Consider the following 19,368-nt stretch of genomic DNA (forward strand, 5'->3'; position numbering starts at 1 on the left):
GGAAGCAAATGGGGTAAGTGTGCCAAATTCCGGCCAGCTTGCAATTTCGGCCACCTTTTTTGTTCCTCGAATTTCCATGAACTTTTAGATTTTACGTATTCTAGAGATTATACAAAGCAAAAGAATAACAAAAAATGTAGCTTCGACAAACGAGATGACGTGAAAAAGATATTGGAAGAATTCCCGAAGGGCAAGGAACTATGAGAATGAAGGTGGCCGAAATAGGGCACCAAAGCTCTGTCTATGTTTTTATTCATTTTAAAATGTATTCAGAATGATTTTAGAGTTAATAAAGACGGTAAACTCTTTACAAGGTTCCAAACAACACTCTTTAAGAAGAAAGAATGAAAAAAATCAATTTGAATTTAAAATATTACATTTCAAACTTGAGATTTTGACGCTTGCATGCAACCATGCCGAAATTTGGCACACTTACCCTATTTATCAATTTTTTTCTCTTATGACCTACCCCTTGAACTGTAATCAATTCAGATATAGAATGTTTAGAATTACAAATTGATTCAAATGAAACAAATCTCACAGTTTGGAAAATATAATTGTTGATTTTTGATTTAAATATTATAAACAGTAAAACAATAAGAGGCATATTTAGATAATGCCTAATTGGAATTTCACAGAAGATCGCGATTCTAATATCTCTTACCATTTGGCCTTTATTTTTGTTTGACAAAAATTAGGCATTCCCAACAAATGAAAGCTATATTGTATAGCGATTTTTTGAGTCATCTGTTAATTGAATATTCTTTTAATTTAATTTGTAAAATTTTTCACTTTAGTATCTGTAAGAGTCAGTTGAATCAGTTACAAAAAAAAATCTCTCTGACCACGCGATGTATATAAGGGGATTTTGGAAGGTCACAGAAAAGGATAAGAAAATTAAAAATCAAATTATGAAAGATCAACAAATATGTTTTTCTTTTTATTTTCATTGTTGTGCTTCACAAAAAAAAATCTGTGCTTTATAATATTATGCTCATTTTACAATGTAATTTTCTTTTCATCGTTCAGGTTTTAATTCTCAAGCTTTACACACAGCCGTCGACTTGGGAGGATCGCCTCAAGGTATGTTAAAATCTTATTTTCTCATATTACTCCCTTTTTGCTCATTCTTCATAATACTTACAAATTTTATTTTCTAATACCTCAGCTATGAGCAATGGAATATGTACAGGGAATAGCTCTCTCGTTAAAATTTTAATACATTACAAAAGTTATATTTTCTGCTAAAACAATAAATATTCATTAAATATGCAAAATTTATCGGTGAAATATTGCTTGTATAGTGAATTTATGTGCAATGTGGTAAAAATTAACGAGAGATATTCGTTATGCATATTTTTTTTATTCGGTACTCCTAAAAATACTCTTTTTAGGTGTCCTCTGATTTGATATACATTTCTACAATATTGGCAATATTGTTTTATTAATGAAAATACAATAAAAATTTTATTTTACAATTATAAAAATTTACCACTGTCAAAATATAATAAAAAAAAAAAACAAGTTACAAAAATGTCAGAATTGTATATCAAATCAATTGTTGGGAGTTTAAAATGTTTATTTTATTTTACATTTTTGTTTTTTTTTCACATAACCTTCTGATTATAAAATTAATATATAATGTATTTACTATTTATTTTTTATTTTAATTATTATTTTTTCGACAAACTTCATAACTCCTCTCTTAATAATTGTTATATATATATATATATATTTATTATATATGAGAATTTCCGTGAATTGGTTTTGTGTGCTAATTTTGTATCGTATCTCGTGTCATTTCGTCGTGTATGTGTGTTTAAAATGTGTTCTGCTGCATTATGACATATTATATTTATTATTAAATAATCGGTATACATATAATTTTAAATATATGTATAAAATTACATTCAATTACATAATAACAAAATAATAGTGATTATTTCTTACATTTATTTTTTTCGCAAAATATTTTTACCACATTTCTTAGATTGTAAGATGAGGCTATTTTAATAATTGTAAGATGTCAGAGATAGAATAGCAACAAAAAAACAACAACAAAAAAAAACATAAAAGTGTACTTAAATTGTCAAATTGACATATATACTAAAATATCCGAAACAACAGCGAGTTCTACTTTCCCTGTATCTCTAAAACCTATTGCATTCTATTTGCTGACGATAATTTGGTTAATCGACTACAGATGGCCCACTATCTGGCACTTTGTTGACAGTTAGTAGGGTCAGAATTGTCAAAGTGACACTGTCACGGTGACAAGTATTTCGAAATCAAAATTTATGTCAAAAAAAATATTTTGTGTGATTGAATGACAGAGGAATTGATCGAGGAGTTCAAAATGTGACACCATCAAAACCAGTACTTGGAAACCAAAAAACAATATTTTTTAGATAAAAGAATAAAATAAATTTGAAATATTGGAAAACCGTTGAAATTCTGGTAATCTGCTGAAATAGAAATTAGATTTTAAAATATTTAAGGGTGGAATCCAGTTTAATCTATAAGCCCAATGTATTATACAAGTAAACTACAATTTATTTATTTATTTTTTTGATTGATACTACTAATGGGTTTAGGGTATACCTTAGCATACCAATAATTCCCCACAAATGTTCTCTTACATTGCATTTGGTTCTTAATTCACACAATCCAGTGTACATTTCATATAGTTTTTACTATTCTTGACCCCTTAATATTTGTTTATGTATTAACGCTGTTCAACTAATCTACAGCATTTAATTTTCGCTAGTTTAAAATTCATATCCAGTTTCTTTATACCAGAATTACCTTTTGTAGTTTTTAAAAAAAATAAAAGTTATCGGAGTTGATCAAGTTTCGACAAAAAGCTAATTTTGAAAAAAAAAGATAGAAGAGTGTAAAAAGACCTTTTTACGATTAATATCCCTTTAATTTACAAAAAAAAAATCCAAGCAAGATAATCCAACAAAGAAATGAAAAAAAAACGGTGGTGATGGTGTCAAATCATTGGGCTAATTCGACGTATTTGCCTCTTGTCGTCAGGTCATCTGACGACGTCCACACCACAATTATCTGCTGCGGCCCTTACCTTGATGTCATCGTCCGCATCCACGTCGTCATCAGTTCACAATCCCGCCAGTAGTGTGAATGTGGGTGGCAGTGGGAGCGCCAGTGGATCAGGCGAAGACTTCCGTTGTGACCCTTGCAATAAGAATCTCTCGTCGCTAACACGCTTGAAGCGTCACATCCAAAACGTCCATATGCGACCGACTAAGGAACCTGTCTGTAACATTTGCAAGCGTGTCTACAGCTCACTTAATAGTTTGCGCAATCACAAAAGTATTTACCATCGCAATATGAAGCCCCCACGGGAGGATACCACAACTAGTACTAGTACAGCCCCAACTTCAACTGCCAGTAGTGCTAGTTGTAGCAATCCCAGTCGTCTCTTTTATCCCATTAACCATCGATCGATATAGAAGATCCCTACCTGTAAATTCGGATAACCTATCCCTAAAAACCTAACGCCACAAGTTAGACCACTCTGAGCTGCACTGTAAAAACAAAACAAAACAAAAAAAATCAAAACATCGCAGAATTTCGTAGTAAATCTCTCTCTCTAGAGGAGCCAAAATCTCAACATGTGAAAGAAATCGGGGACAAATGCCAGATATTACAATGATCATAGTTATATAGGAAATGTTACATTACCAGGTTAATATGTTAAGTCTTCATCCAATACACAAAATAATCCAAGACACCGAGAAAATTATCATGGACACAAACTTTAACATATGATTTATTGCAATTTTTTACAATAACCTCTTCACAACTGCCTTTCCCTATGTGTAAAGCCAATTCATTGTAATTTTCTCAGTGTTCTAATTAAGTACTACTAATCCTAAAATCTAATTTAATATTAGTTACTTTCCCTTTTGAACATATAAATCTAGATATATACAAAAAAAAAGTAATATAAATTTGTTTGTTTTTTTTTTTTAAATAATATTTTTGCTGTATGTAATATTTGTAATATTTTTTTGTTAGTAGAAAAAAAAAGAGATGAATCGTATTTTTAAGGCTCAGACAATATTGTTCATATATTACCATTGATGATAAATTATTATAGTTTGTAAGTGAAAGTAAACTAATGGACGATGAGTACACAATAAATCCGACACGGTTCGTTAAATGCAACCAATTGGCATATTTTTTTTTATCTTTAAGTTTGCCATAATGCCTAATTTGACAGATTGCTGTCAAACGTCAAAACATTGCTACCAACTGCCATCTCAAGAAATGCAAAAACAAAAAAAATTCTTGAGATGGATATGTTTTGACATTGTAGCAAAATGCAACGGGGAAGCCACGCATTGGGAACAAAATTAAAGATTGAGACATTAGTGACACTGTGATTTCAAAAATGACAAAAAAAGAATACCTAATTTTATTAATTTGGTAAAAAAAAAATACAAAATGAAAATCAGGCCATAGAATACCTTTTTTTAAATATTTTGTTTTGTTGATTTTTTTTTAATTTTTGCAAATCCCCCAGGCGGAATTTTAATTTGTTTATTTGCTCAAAAATTGGATTTTACAAATTTTTTAAAAGAAAAAAAATCATTTTTCATAATACACAAAATGCAAAAATTTCATGTTGCAATTGAAAAATTGATGACATGAAATAGTTTTTGTTGTCCACCCAATTGGTTCCAATTGGTGAACCCGTTGGATTTGTAAAGTACAATTGTTGTAAAAAAAAAATTAAATGATAAACAAATTATAATAGCATTACATTTTTGAAAGAAAAACATGGAGATCAACCTGGGGATGATCGAACAGTAATTAATGTAAAAGTTTGACATTGAAAAAAATAAGAAGAAAACTAGTATTTTTCAAAGTGTGTGTGTTTAACTGATCACATAACTAAATCGTCCTGCTTTGACCTTTTATTTTTCTATTTTTTTTTTTAATTTTCATAATATAAAAATTAAAAGACAAATTAAAACAAAATCCTTGTCGAAATTTGTTTTTTTTTTCATTATTTTGTTAATTATTCGAAATTTCGAACATAGTTTTTGTTTTACACATTGTTTTATATATTTTTTTTTTTTCAAAATTAGATGAAAGAAAAAAGAAAAGTTAAAGCCTGAGTAAAGCATTTTCACGGCCAGATTAAAACCAGAAAATCAAGAAACAAAAAAAAAAACAAAAAATGATTTTTAAAAAATCAAAAATAGTCACTACTGTCTCTTTCTTTATTTCCCGGTGATGCTAAAAGGTGGCGGCAACTGTGGTGGCGGCAGCGTCGGGGTGGCTCAGTCATCAGTGATGGGTAGTGGTGGTAGATTGCCATTGCCACTGCCACTAACAGCATGCCATCGTTGTGATGTTTGTGGCAAATTGTTGAGCACCAAGTTGACACTGAAACGTCACAAGGAGCAACAACATCTGCAACCACTCAACAATGCTGTGTGCAATCTCTGCCACAAGGTATTCCGAACTCTCAACAGCTTGAATAATCACAAAAGTATTTACCATCGGCGTCAGAAGCATCAGCACCACCATTCAAATCAATCCGGTCAGCAACATAACCCACAGCATCCATCAACACTACCTAGTACTGGATCAATGGCTCCTCCCTCGCTTCAAGTCAAATCTTGCATTGAATATCTTTAAATGACGTCAAAACGTCAAAATTTTTCCAAATTAAACTGCAAAAGCAACCATTAAACCATCGAAACTTGTACTATTTCTAATGCTGTGCACAGAATATAGGCTTTTGTTTTGTAAACATTCTTTTTGGTATCTATGAGAGTGAGCGAGATAGCTAGAACTAGATTTCACTCGTTCTCACTGAAATGTCAAATACATGTTTACAAAACAAAAGTTATTGGGCGTTGGGCATAATGGAACACGCAGAAATACATTTTGTTTTGTGAACATGCACTTGACATTTCAATCAGATGGAGTACAATCTTGTTCTATTTGTCTCGCTCACTCATTAAATGTCAAAAGCATGTTTAAATAAAACAAAAGCAACTGTGCGCAGGCCATATCAATGTATTTCTTTTTCACAGTTCTGCATTTCTTTACCCTTTCTCATGGAAATGGAGCAAATATCCTAGTCTATTATCAAAAAAGAAAAAAAGAAAAAACAAATCCCCCTTTGTAGATTAATGGACTTTATTGTGTACTTTTCGTGGCATTGCAATCCTCTACAATTAGCTCCTTTTGAAGGAAATTTTTATTTAATTTTTGTTTTCAAATTATTTATGAAAAATGAAGAAGAAATATAATTAAAAAAAAATAGATAATAGATGAATTGTAACAATACTGTAAAAAAAGAAACTAATGTAGAAATAATTCTTAATCATAAAACAAAAAAAAACGAAAATTAGAGAAAAATGTGAAACATACCCTTCTTAATTGTTTAAGATAAAAAAAAACATGATTATAGGCGGTGCTAGGGTATTGTTATAACAATTTTTTTGTTTATAAAAAAAAAAGAAAGAACTAATATTTACGAGCTTATTCGTTTTTATTACCAGAAAAGCATTTTTGGAAAATAGTTTTATATTTTTTACAAAAAAAATTTATTTAATTTATTATTTTATTTATATTTGAAAAAAAATTACAACAAAATCTGAAAATTTCGTCCATCCCTAACTCTTAAAACTGTTTTTTTTTTTAAATCGGAAAATAAAAAATATATATATTACGACAAAGTCGTGGAAAGTGCTTGTTTTTGATAGTGATTTTTTTCTCAAAGAGAAACTTTTCCAAAAAAAAAGAGAAAAATTTTGAAACGTATTTTTTAGTTTCAAATCGATCCTCAGAATTTTTGAAGATCTAAAATCGTATTTTTTCCCATTCGTGCTTGTAAAACTTTGAAAAAGAAAAGCTAAAAAAAAGGAGATAGAAAAAAAAACATGAAGAGAATGTAAACATTCGTAATGGACTGATATTTCTTATTTACATTCTTAGATAAAATGTGTAATGTTTAAAAAAAAAAAAACAAAATACACAGCGGAAGAAAGCAAATTTACATTAATAGTAATTAAGTATGAATAATGTAATATTGTGATTAAGTTGTCGGTAATTATTAGTTTTCGTTACAAAAAAAAAAATAAAAGATAAATGAAAAGAAATGCAATTTGTCAAAATTAGGTGAAAAAAAAGGAAAAGATATATTTAAAAATGTGATGAGAAACTTAAAATTTACTGAAAAAATTTATTATTATTTTTTTCATTAACAATTTGTGATCGTCGAAGACTGATGACTTAAAAATTTAATTAATTAAATTTAAAAAGAAAATATGAGACAAGAATTGACGAAATGGAAATTCGTTGACGTATAAAAACAAAATCGAAATTGTAACAATTGGCCTCAAAAGTCTGAAATTTATTTGATACCAAATTATATTATACAAGCAACAATTTTTTTAAATAATATATTTACAAAATATTAAGAAAAAAATTGGCTTGGTATTGACATTTTTTAAATTATTTTTTTTTTGAGTATATTTCGCGACTATTTTTACAAAAAAAAAATGGAAAAAAGAAAAACAAGGTATATTACAGAGGAACCGTAGTATATGTAGTGAGATAATAAAGAAAAAAAAACAATATAAAAAACATATATTATTCTTAAAGAGAAAAAAAAAACAAAAATTGGAAGGAAAGATTAATAAACAATCCCTTTTTCATTTTTCTTCGCCAATATCATTAAGGAATTTTAGTTGTTTTTGTTTTTTTTTTAATATTTCTATAAGTAGACAAAATAATTTTTTGTTCATTGGTAATAACCTTTGTCCAGTGTCCAATCTGTTTTCTTTTTTACAAACTAACTAGAGAAAAGGAGAGAAAAAAAACAAGGATTAAATACAAATAATAAAAGTAAAATATATTATCAGCATGATTTCAATGTTGTGTAAAGTTGTAATAAATATTGAAGAAGAAGAAAAAAGCAGAAGAGATACGATTAACGTTAAATGAAGAAAAAAAATGAATCATTAAATACCTACAATTGCAAGAAAAAAAACTACAAATAAAATGATTAGTATCCTCCTTCGAAAGAAAATGGTTATTTTTTCTAATTATTCAAGTACATTAATGATTGCTCCTATTATTAGTTATAAATTCTGTAAATGTTGTATACGTTGATTTTACTATAATCTTATTTATAATATATATGACAAAAGTAACATATATATACACAATTCTATCAAATATATTATTTTTGCATATATTTCAATGGCGAGTTTTCCTTGAATTTTCTTTTTTTCTGCGCTGGGTTTCTCCAATTCTTTATTTTTTTGTTTTGTCAAAGGGCAAAAGAGCTAAAAGAATTAAATGAAAATGTGTGGAATATCATTTATTCGGAAATCAACGTGACAAAAGAAAGTATCGTTAGGATTACAAAAGACAAACAAAAAATAGTACACGGCATTGAAAAGCGGGGCCTGTCTGGAAGTTAGATGTCCTTTAGTACACTGTAAAAGAAACATTTGTAAATTTGACAAATAGACACACACAAATTTCGATGTAAACATGACAAAACTTTGTAGGCTGAAGTTATCTACAGAACCAATAAGATGCACACTACGATTCGTATAACTTTGTTAAAGATAAACTTATTAAGGATTACAATGGAATACGATTTTCAATTAATACCGATGATCCTAATCTACATAATTTTTCACTGACATACTGTCAATCTGTCTCTGTCTTCTCACTTTCTCTCTCTCTATTTAAGATTATTTTGTTTCTTTGTAAAACATCTTGAAGCTATCTTCCCTCTTATACAGGGGGAAGATAGTGGATGATGTAATGGCAATTAGTGATTGAAAAATTAAACTAAATATAGTAAATTTGTAGTAGTACAAAAGCAAAATGATTAAATGGTAAGATCCTTTAGGAGAACAAAAAAAAGCATAACAGAATCTGAACAAATGAGAGAAAATTGGTGGAAAAAAAAACAGATTATAACATATAGTGTGTCGGTGTATTGGATCTGGTATCTCTTGTATTCCAGGCTGTTCACCCAAGAAACTGTTTTCATGTCAACTCTGTGGCAAAGTACTGTGCTCAAAGGCATCACTTAAGCGGCACATTGCCGACAAGCACGCGGAACGCCAGGAGGAATATCGTTGCTCAATATGTGAGCGTGTGTATTGTTCGCGGAATTCGCTGATGACACACATCTACACATATCACAAATCAAGGCCTGGCGAACTGGACATTAAGGACATAAAGTTCTTTTAGGGGTCGTTTTCACCATCTCCATCGTCATCAACATCTTCATCCATGTCATCAGTCTCGCCATCAAGCAAATCCCTGTCAATTCTCTACGAACCAGATACGACATTACACTTTTTAGCAACAATGTCCGATTTTGACGAATCACCAACTCCATCGAAAATGTCAACTTACGATTTTAGTTGTGGGATGACCCCACAGAGTCACCACACTAATTTCGCCAGAAGCCTTCTCCAATTTTGGTGTCCACTATACCATATTCGCCAAGGTTAGCTTTCCATATCCAATTTACTTAAAAACCAAAAACAAAAACTATCAAAAAAAAAAACAATCAAAAAAGCAACTGACACACAGTTTTTTTCAAAATTCAAATATACCCAATATATCTTCTTCTTCTTCTTTCTTACGTAAAAAAGAGTAAAATTTTGAGAACCGCAATCTTTTCCACAGTATCTACTATTTATACTATGCTGTATCTCACTATCACCTTCGTTGATAAATATTTATCTAGTTTTTTCGATACATTTTCAATATATTGCCACTTTATCCTCCATTATATTACCTTTTATAAAAGATTAATTGCAACACTTAATCGGAATGCAGTTCTACTTAAAAGTTCTCTGCTGCTGCTATTACCTATTGCCTACTATTTACTATTACAATTGTATATTATGCTGTAGTTACTCTATTTTTACTATATTACAATATTGAACAAATATAGTTAGTAATGGAAACTCTTTTTTTATTTCATTTTTTCACCAAAATTACCTATAACCTTAAGCGATATTTGGAGAAACTCTATTTACCAAAAAAAACATAATTTTATAGTGTATAAAATAATTTTATGCAATCATTTATATTTACTATTACTTCTCTATTTACTACCTATCATCTCGTCAAAGTTGCAGCTTCTATCAACTTTTTACCTATGAATTTATTATTATAAATAAACTATTAATAGAAATTTTCACTACTGGATATTAAAGAAAAGAAAAACAAAAGTTATATAGAACAAAATTAATAAGTATGATATTAAAACACCAAAGTAATGTTATTTATCTCTACTATTTAGATATTAATACACAAGGTTAACATATTTGAGTGCATCTTTTGGTGACTATCAAAATTTACAATTAATCAAAAAATAGTTACATACTTCTCTTGGAAAATCACGCTATTTTTTTTTTAAATTTTCCACACATTTCTTTCATATATTTCGAATACTTTTTGTACATTTCCAAAGGATGATTAAGTGTCATAATTTACTCAAATAGAAGAAATCGGTTGTAGATGCGATAATACGATTATTACTCGCACGATCTTTGTGCAAAAAATCGTAGCATCATTCAGTTCCTAAACAAACATCAAATGATCATGCTATTTTTGGGCAAAAACTGCGCCATGTTATGATATTTGGCCAAAAACCGCATGATATTTGTGCAAAAATCGTAAAATCTTTTAATTCCTGAGCAAAAATTAAACGATCATGCGATTACTGAGCAATAATCGCTAAAACTTGAGATTTATGAGCAAAAATCGTTCAATTTTTAGATCTCTGTTCTAAAATCGCAAGATATTTGTGCAAAAATCACAGAACCTTGCAGTGTCTCAGCAAAAATCACACAATCACGCGATTCTTGAACAAAAATCGCAAAAAGTTGCAATTTATGTACAAAAATTAAACAATCATGCGATTACTGAGCAATAATCGCTAAAACTTGAGATTTATGAACAAAAATCGTTCAATTTTTAGATCTCTGTTCATAAATCGCAAGATATTTATGCATAAATCACAGGACCTTGCAGTTTCTCAGCAAAAATCACATGATCACGCGATTTTTGAACAAAGATCGGAAAAAATTTGCGATTTATGTACAAAAATCGTTCAATTTTGGGATCTCTGTTTTAAAATCGCAAGATATTTGTGCAAAAATCGCAGGATCTTGCTGTTTCTGAGCAATAACCACGCGATAATGCGATTTCTGGACAATAATCGCAAAAAATTGAAATTTATGTACAAAAATCGTTCAATTCTGAAAATCCCGTTCTAAAATCGCATAATAGTTCCCCAGAAAACGCAGAATCTTGCAATTTCTAAGCAACAATTTAACAAACATTATGACTTATGGGTAAAAATCGTAGTATCTTACGACTACAGTGAAAAAATCATTCAGTTTTGCGATTTTTGTCCATAAATATCACGATATTTGTTCTAAAATCGCAAAATCAAATGATCAAATTGATACAAAATCACGAGATCTCACGATTTTAATTCAAAAAGCGTGCAATTTTTGTGCAGAAATGGCGGGATAGTGTCATTTTTGGCTAAAACTTACTCGATTTTATTATTTTTTTAAGTAAATATTGTCACTACCTTGCGATTTTTATGACAACTAATCGTGCAATCTTTGAATTCATAGCCCAAAATCGCAAGATTTTTTTTCAGGAATTAGATGATCTATCGCTTTTTACATTTTCTTGGCAAAAGTCGCCAAATCTTGCAATTTTTTTTTCAACTCAAAGTTCAATAAAATACACACTTAATCACCCCTTGATGTACTTTTGAAAGATTCTTTTAGGTTTACTTTTGCAAAGAGAAGAAACTACAATAAGAACAAATGGAAGAATAATCCGCGATATTGTTATTACAAACAAGGTTTTTCAAAATTGTTTCTCTCAATTAATTTTTTTGTTTTGCAAAATCTAGACAGAAAACTGGGTTTTGTTAAAAAAATTTGCTGAATTTCGGTAAAATTTGGTTAGTTCAACAAATTTTTACCAACTTTTGACAAATCTTTTACAAAGCTGCTTTTTTTCTGTGTAGATTGGCTGTAAATTTGAAAAAGAAAAAGTCTGATGACTTTCTTCTCTGCGTTTAGTGTTTGTGCTTTGTCTGCTGTTTTTAACAATATTGTGCTAATATTTTTTTTTTCAATGTATTAATTGTATGTGGTCTGAGAGTCACATGACAGCAAAACAAATCAAAAAAATATATATAAGAAAGAAAAAAATGGGACAGTTTTTCCTTTCTTTCTGCAAAATTTTACTGTGTATGTGCCAGAAAACTATTGTGCATCAAGTATGGAAAAAATTTAAATGTTTCTTTCGCTTTGGTCATTTTTTGTTGTTTTCTTTTCGTAAACAAAAACTGCATGTTCTGTCTGTTGTTTCAATGTAATGGCAAGAATTATAGGTAGGTATAACTTTCTATTTTTCTTAAATAATCTGGAGAAAAAAATCATTGTTTAGAACTATAGTTCAAAATTCACTGTGTCACTGGCTTTTTCTGTTGTAACTTATCGCATGAATCACCCCTCAAATTGGCTTTATTCTTGACTTATAGCTATGAAGAGTTTACAGTGGAAACCAAAAAAATAAGGACACTCTTAGCAAATTTATTGAAAAAAAAAGCATAACGTCAGGCTGGTTTTCTTTTCCAAATTTAACATTTTTATGATATTTGCAGTGCTCATGCACTTTGGTTTCCAATGTAGATAATGAAAATTCGCGGAAATATCAGTAAAATTTGCATGTCACTCATATTTTTCCCCTTTCGTTGTGTCATGATGAAATATTAATCTTCTGTGATTAACATAAATTGCTAAAAATTTCCACTCTTAGACCTCCTTTCATTGAGTGATCTCTGCTCTTTGGCTGTTGTATCAATAAGTCGAAAATAAAGTCAACTCACAATATTCATGACCTATTTTCAAAATTTTTATTTTATTTTTTATTTTCCTTTTTTATCGATCGTAGTGCAAGAGTTCTCTTTAAGCTCTTTTTTTCTCATTTCAAAAAAATTAAAAAAAAAAATCTTTTCGTAGGAGATATGTTGACAAAAGAGACTTTTGAAAAGAAAAGAAAATGCAAAAAAAAAAGAAAAATTGTTGAGCGCTGAACGTGTAAAAGAATATAGAATTTTTCTTTATGTTATTTGCCCAGCAGGCCCCCAAAGTGCTGTTGTATCTGTTGGTACGTCGGCATCATCATCAACAACATCACCATCGGGCTCGCAATTGCGAATGCCACCACCAACGAGTGGTGGTATCAATGAACCGCAGGAATGTCCCTATTGCCATCGTACATTCTCCTGCTACTATTCCCTCAAGCGACACTTTCAGGACAAGCACGAACAGTCCGATACCCTGTACGTCTGTGAATTCTGCCATCGACGGTATCGAACGAAGAATTCACTGACGACGCACAAGAGTCTCCAGCATAGGGGCTCAAGTGGTATGCTGAAGCGTCTTCTAAAGACGTCAGCGATCAAAAATGTCCTAGGACCGCATCATGGGACACCCCATCCGAGGCCCCATTTGTTCGATTTTGCTGCAGAGTTGGGTCAACCGCCGCCGGGCATTCAATAGACCGACTTGCAGTCATCGTTCACCATGATGCTCTTCGCCACACTCAATCGACACCAGCGTGATATTTACATCGCTCAAAGTTGAATTATATCATAAATGCGAAACCTATGTATATTGCGCCAGGACAAATGGAGAATGTGCAATATATTCTTGGACACAATACTCCAAGGGATAGCATTTGAGAGAGAGTACACATTATTATGAGAGACAAGGACACAAATTGACCAACAATTTATGAAAAACAAAAAAACACAGAGAGATAGTTTAATCTAGCTAATTGTAAGGATTAATGTAGATTCATTGTCTTCAAAAAAAGATTTCGTGACATTCGTCACGCAAAATTCCACAACACCTCTTGGACGCCAATTGAATTGATATTTGGTTTTCTTCAATTGATCGTCCTCAAAACATATTTTGTAAATATTTCTAAAAGTATGAAATATTTCAAATGGATTAATGTATAAGAACCAGGGGTTCAAATAGATTTTACACTTCCTAATAAAAGAATTAAATCTTTTAGTTGGACTTTATTACAATGACATCGGAGTTATACTGGGAAATCTCACAAATTTAGATTGAAAATTGCAGAAAGGGTAGCACATATCATGATTTCCAATAGAAGTTTGACAGGGATGTCAAAATTCTCTTTCAACAACTGTCAAAGATACGCCCAGCGTACATCAAAAACGAAAACAAAAGATTATTATTAGCTGTTGAATTTTGCTCAATGATAGCATAATTTTGCTGAATTTTAATATTCGGTGGTGAAACTATGATTCACAAATTAATGATAAATTAATAATAATGTCTCAAAAAGTTACTTGATTCGTTAATAAAAAAAAAGATCGACAGTTCTTTCGGTAAATAAAAATCTAAAACAGTCAAACAAATTTCGAAATGACTATAAATATCATTTTCAGGCTTCACAGATCCTAATTGTTTACAGAAATAAGTCTTCTCGTATAAATCGTACAAAGATACTAAATGGTCCAAAAATAAATTATTGTCTAGTAAAACTCTTAATAGTTACAGAAAGGAGTCTAATTTTTACAAGAAAAATCTATTTTCTATGTGATTGATCTTGTGAAACTATTGACTAGAATTTGAAATGCTTTAAAAGCTTTCCAGTTTTAGTAAATCAAAATCTTTGGAATTAAAATAATCGATAACGCTCTACTGGAAAAAAGTAAAATACTGATCATTTCACCAATATAATTTGTCAAAAAGGATTTTTGATCAATATAGCACATTACTCAATACTTTCCGAGGCTAAATTCAATGCTAATTCAGAATTTTGTATTAAACGTAGCCTAGGGTGCTTGAGTGATGTGTTAAAGCCAAGCAAGAAAACACATTTAACGCAATTAAAAAATAAAATAATGAAATATTGGTCTTAACATCAAAATGGTTTGTCGAAATTAATTTTGGATCAATACAGAACATAACTCAATACTTTCCGAGGCTAAATTCAATGCGAAATTCAGAATTCTGTATTAAATTAAGCCCCGGGTGTTTAAATGATGTGTTACAGCTTAAGAAACAAAAAAATAACATCTAACGTAATTAAAAATTAAAATAATGAAATATAGTCTTATCATCAAAATGGTTTGTCAAAATTAATTTTGGATCAATGTAACACATCATTTAATACTTTCCAGGGCTAAATTCAATGCGAAATTCAAAATTTTGTTTTAAATTTAGCCCAGGGTGTTTAAGTAATGTATTAAACCTTAAGAAGCTGCAAAAATTCACATCTTACGTATCGTATTGATTTACTTTTTGAATAGTGAGCTAAAAGGAATATTTTACCATACTTATCTAAAATTTTGAAGATTATACAAACATTTTGAATTTTTGAACTGTCAAATATTATCACTGAGAAAAATTTTCAGCAGAAACAAAACTTACACACTGCAAGAATTCATATTTCTACACGACGACCAAATAGAATTACATTTAAGCAAGAATCTATCAATAACAAAATGACAAACATTAGTTAATTCTACAAAATATTTTTGTAAAACTTCTACAAAGAACGCTGCTTCAGTATTTTGGTAATTTTGTCTATATTCAGTTTATTTATTCAATGGTTTTTCATGATGAGTTTACACTTCTCCCGGTTACTGTATTTCAATATAAAGTAACAGTAAAATTTTCTTCTTGAAAAATTTGTGAAATTTCCCAGTCATTTAAAAAATAATTCCAATGAAAATTACTTTTTACTCAGTTGCCAAAAGGAACAAAACCTTCCTGTATTGGAAATCCAATCCACGAGGTTTCTCTGTCAAATAGAACCGAATCAATTTTCTCTAAACGGTTTCAGATAACAAAAAAAAAATAAAAGCGATCATCCCTTCAAGTAAATGTTTACTGAGAGGATTTTAATGAGAAATAAAAGGAAAACTAACAATTTACTCAGTGATTCACCGCTCAAGTACAAAAAAAAGGTAAAGAAAAAGAGATAAGAAAACATTTTTAATGTAAAGTGGAGAAATTTCGAATTAAATTATATATACATATATCACTGTATAACATATTTTAAAGTAAATAAAATATCAACAAACTTAGTATATTGAAAAAAAATATAAAAAAAAACGTATTTTTGTGTCAACATATCTTGATGAACATTTATTGAAAGAAAATTAATTGCCAAACACTAAAGTGATTTTAGACTTTAGAAAGTGTGAGGCGCTCAGGAGATTTTACAAATTTTTTTTTTAGTATATTCAGTGGTAACAAGAGTTCATTTTCGATAGAATTTGTTGGGGAAGAATTGGGGATAATGACCTTTTCATGGAGGATATTTAAATTTAGTTGAACTCTGGAGAAAGCACAATATCATTGAAAAGTGATCATTAACATGGAATCAAGAATGAATGGTGGCGATTATAGATATCATTTTCATCTAATTATTTGCTTTTAGATAACAAAATACTTATCAATTTCTTCATATCTTGAACTGTGGTGCCATAAAGTCTTTCATTTTTCACATGATTACAAAACTGGGATCCACCATCGAAGTCAAATGAAAGAACAAAATCGCATTGAAGGGTGGGAAAAAATCACTTAAATTGAAAAATAACGGAAAATTTGTGAGACAAACTTTAAAAAAAAAATAAGTAGCAAAAAAACTGTCGTAGAATTGAGCAGAGCGTAAACCAGGAAATGAAGGGATAGAGATTCATCGAAGTACTGTTCACTTTGTAATATTTACAAAATGTATATTCATTCACCCAATGTAAGAAACTTACATTTACATTATTTACATAATAAGCTCATATTACTGATAATATCATTAAAAAGAAATACATTATGTATGTACTCCTGTATATTATCTTAGCTCTAAATTCTTTTTAACTTAAATTTAACAAAAAGAAAATAAAAGAAAAAAGATGAAATATGAAATACAGAAACAGATGATCGGAAAGCAAAACGAGATAAATTTTATTAGTTTGACAAACGGGAATGACTAAAAAAATTTATTCTTCTCAATCTGTGATGTAGGAATGCTTCTCTGATTATAAATAGTCTGTGTTTAATAATATATTTTCAGTAAAAAGATAAAAGGTAGATGCAAAAGGTGAAATGGATTTGGTGGAAACAGAGAAAAATCCCCATAAATTGTGAATAGAGTTATGTATTCATTGATAACAGAACTGGGTGGAAATACAAATTTAGGTAACAAAAATTAAAGAAAAAAATTGATAATGAAGTAAGGAAAGAAATGTCATTTAGACAAATGTAGAGAATTTAACAAAAAAAAAAAACATTTTTGACCAAGTCTTTTCCAGGAAAAAACAACCAAATTCTTCTGATAAAAAATGTGGAACTATATTGAATTGGTAAATGCGACTAAAAACTAATATTTCTCAAAAAATAATCTTTTTAAAATTTCAAAAAATAAAAAAAAATATATTCATATTATTGAAAAAAAATGAAATATTTTAATATATTTGTAAGAATGTAAAAGTACTTTTTAAAGTAAACAAAAAAAAAACATTAAGAACTCACTCTTTACAAATTCAGGGTACACACTTCATTTTAAGCTATATGTTATGTGCCAAAATTTATAGCTAGTTCTACTTCATTCGAAGAATTCGGAGAGGAATGATACATAACTTCAAATATTTACATGAAAAATCTTCTAAACTCAAAAGAAAATTAAGCCATATTGCGACAAATAATCGACGATACACAATTCTTCAAAAAAAGAAAAAACTTTTATTTTGCAAACTCAATTAATTTCCTGCTTAATTTTAAAATGTTGTCATTTTGACATTTTTAATGTCATTTTGACAACACTCCATCTGCTGTACAAAGAACAAACCTTAGTTGATTTTAACAACATTTCAACGCACAGTCACGCAGAGACAAAACAATCACATTTTATTTTGACAGATGTCAAAAACAAGAAAAATATTTTCGATAGAAAAAAAAACTGAAATAAAAAAGTTCAAAAGAATTCGGCTCACGGAAAAAAAAGTAACATATCAATTTTATTTTTGTGTTTAACAAGTAAAAAAAATTCTTCTATGATAATTTATTTTTACGAAAGCTATTGTATATTCAAAATTTTTTATATTTGGAAATGTTTATCAAAAAAAATATATATTAACCTACATGTATGATAACAAAATTCAATGAAAAAAAATGAAAATCTGTGATTGAATTAATTTTAATGTTATTGATTTAAAGAACTGATTAGACCATTATTAAATTATTAAATTGGATAAATTTTGTTAGTGATTTCGGCTACCAAAGAATTAAAAAAAAAGAAAAAAAACTGAAAAGGAAATTAACTAATTAATATTTATGGTGAAATTGCCACTTCTGAGATTTTTTTGTTCATTTTTCAATTAAAAATTGCATCAGTAAAAGTAAATACACACAATATATCAATAAAGAAAAAAAAACTTACAAAGTCAGACAAACATAAACTGTCGCTATGTGTGCCAATGTATAAATTTGAAATTTTACATTTTCTACTATTTACTAACATATCCTGGCTCAATATTTTCCATTATGTTGAAGGTAAAGTAAAAAAAGTGAAAAAACGAAACGACAAAAATAAATTTCAGTATTATATTTTAAAAAAATAAAATTAGATTTACGAATAAAAAAAATTATTGATGGAATTACACTAAAAAAAAAAAATTGAAGAGAAATTAAAAGGAAGAAATGAAATTATTAATCAGATTCAAACATTTACATGTCACTTGAAAAAAAATATATTTAAAAATAAATATATATATTTAAAATATAAAAAAGTCCGAATTTATAAATGTAGCATATTAATATAAATATAATGATATATAATATTATAAAACATACATATTGAAAAAAACAAAAAAAAAACAAAATAACAGAGTTTCAATCAGTTTATGTCACTCTGTTTATCAATTAATTAACAGTAATTTCGACTAAGGTAAATTTAGGTAAGAAATTTGTTGAAGAAGGACGATAGATAAAGGACATTCAATAATATACACCAAGTATATTTCATTCTTAAAATACTAAAAAAAAAATATTGTATGTAATTGTTGTCCATTCAGAAAAGAATAATGTGAAGGAAAACACTGCAAATAATTTCAGTTTTACAAAACCGAGCATACTGCAAGTGTGCTAAAATGTGCAATTTTATTCGAGCTGATACAGTGTAAAGAAATAAATAGATAATGATACAGGATGAGAGAAAACATTTTGTACAAGCCAGCATGAAAATAATGGGACAGTGAGCCAAGTA

At 29.0% G+C, this 19,368-nt stretch overlaps 1 protein-coding gene across 10 annotated transcripts in view; it reads left to right on the plus strand.

The window, feature by feature from the left end:
* The window catches only part of LOC129805738 (broad-complex core protein), a 113,290-nt gene extending 97,322 nt beyond the window's left edge, over nucleotides 1-15,968 (plus strand). For 4 of the 10 annotated variants that reach the window (XM_055853853.1, XM_055853849.1, XM_055853855.1 and 1 more), the window contains exons 8-9: nucleotides 1,030-1,083; nucleotides 3,040-5,272. In XM_055853853.1, the coding sequence (XP_055709828.1) occupies nucleotides 1,030-1,083; nucleotides 3,040-3,476 (491 nt within the window). In that variant the 3' untranslated portion in view covers nucleotides 3,477-5,272. The other 6 variants (XM_055853859.1, XM_055853851.1, XM_055853858.1 and 3 more) reach the window with 5 other exon arrangements.
* The last annotated feature ends 3,400 nt before the right edge of the window (nucleotides 15,969-19,368 follow it).

Source organism: Phlebotomus papatasi, chromosome 3 (assembly GCF_024763615.1).
Source record: "Phlebotomus papatasi isolate M1 chromosome 3, Ppap_2.1, whole genome shotgun sequence".
Taxonomy (NCBI): Eukaryota; Metazoa; Arthropoda; class Insecta; order Diptera; family Psychodidae; genus Phlebotomus; species Phlebotomus papatasi.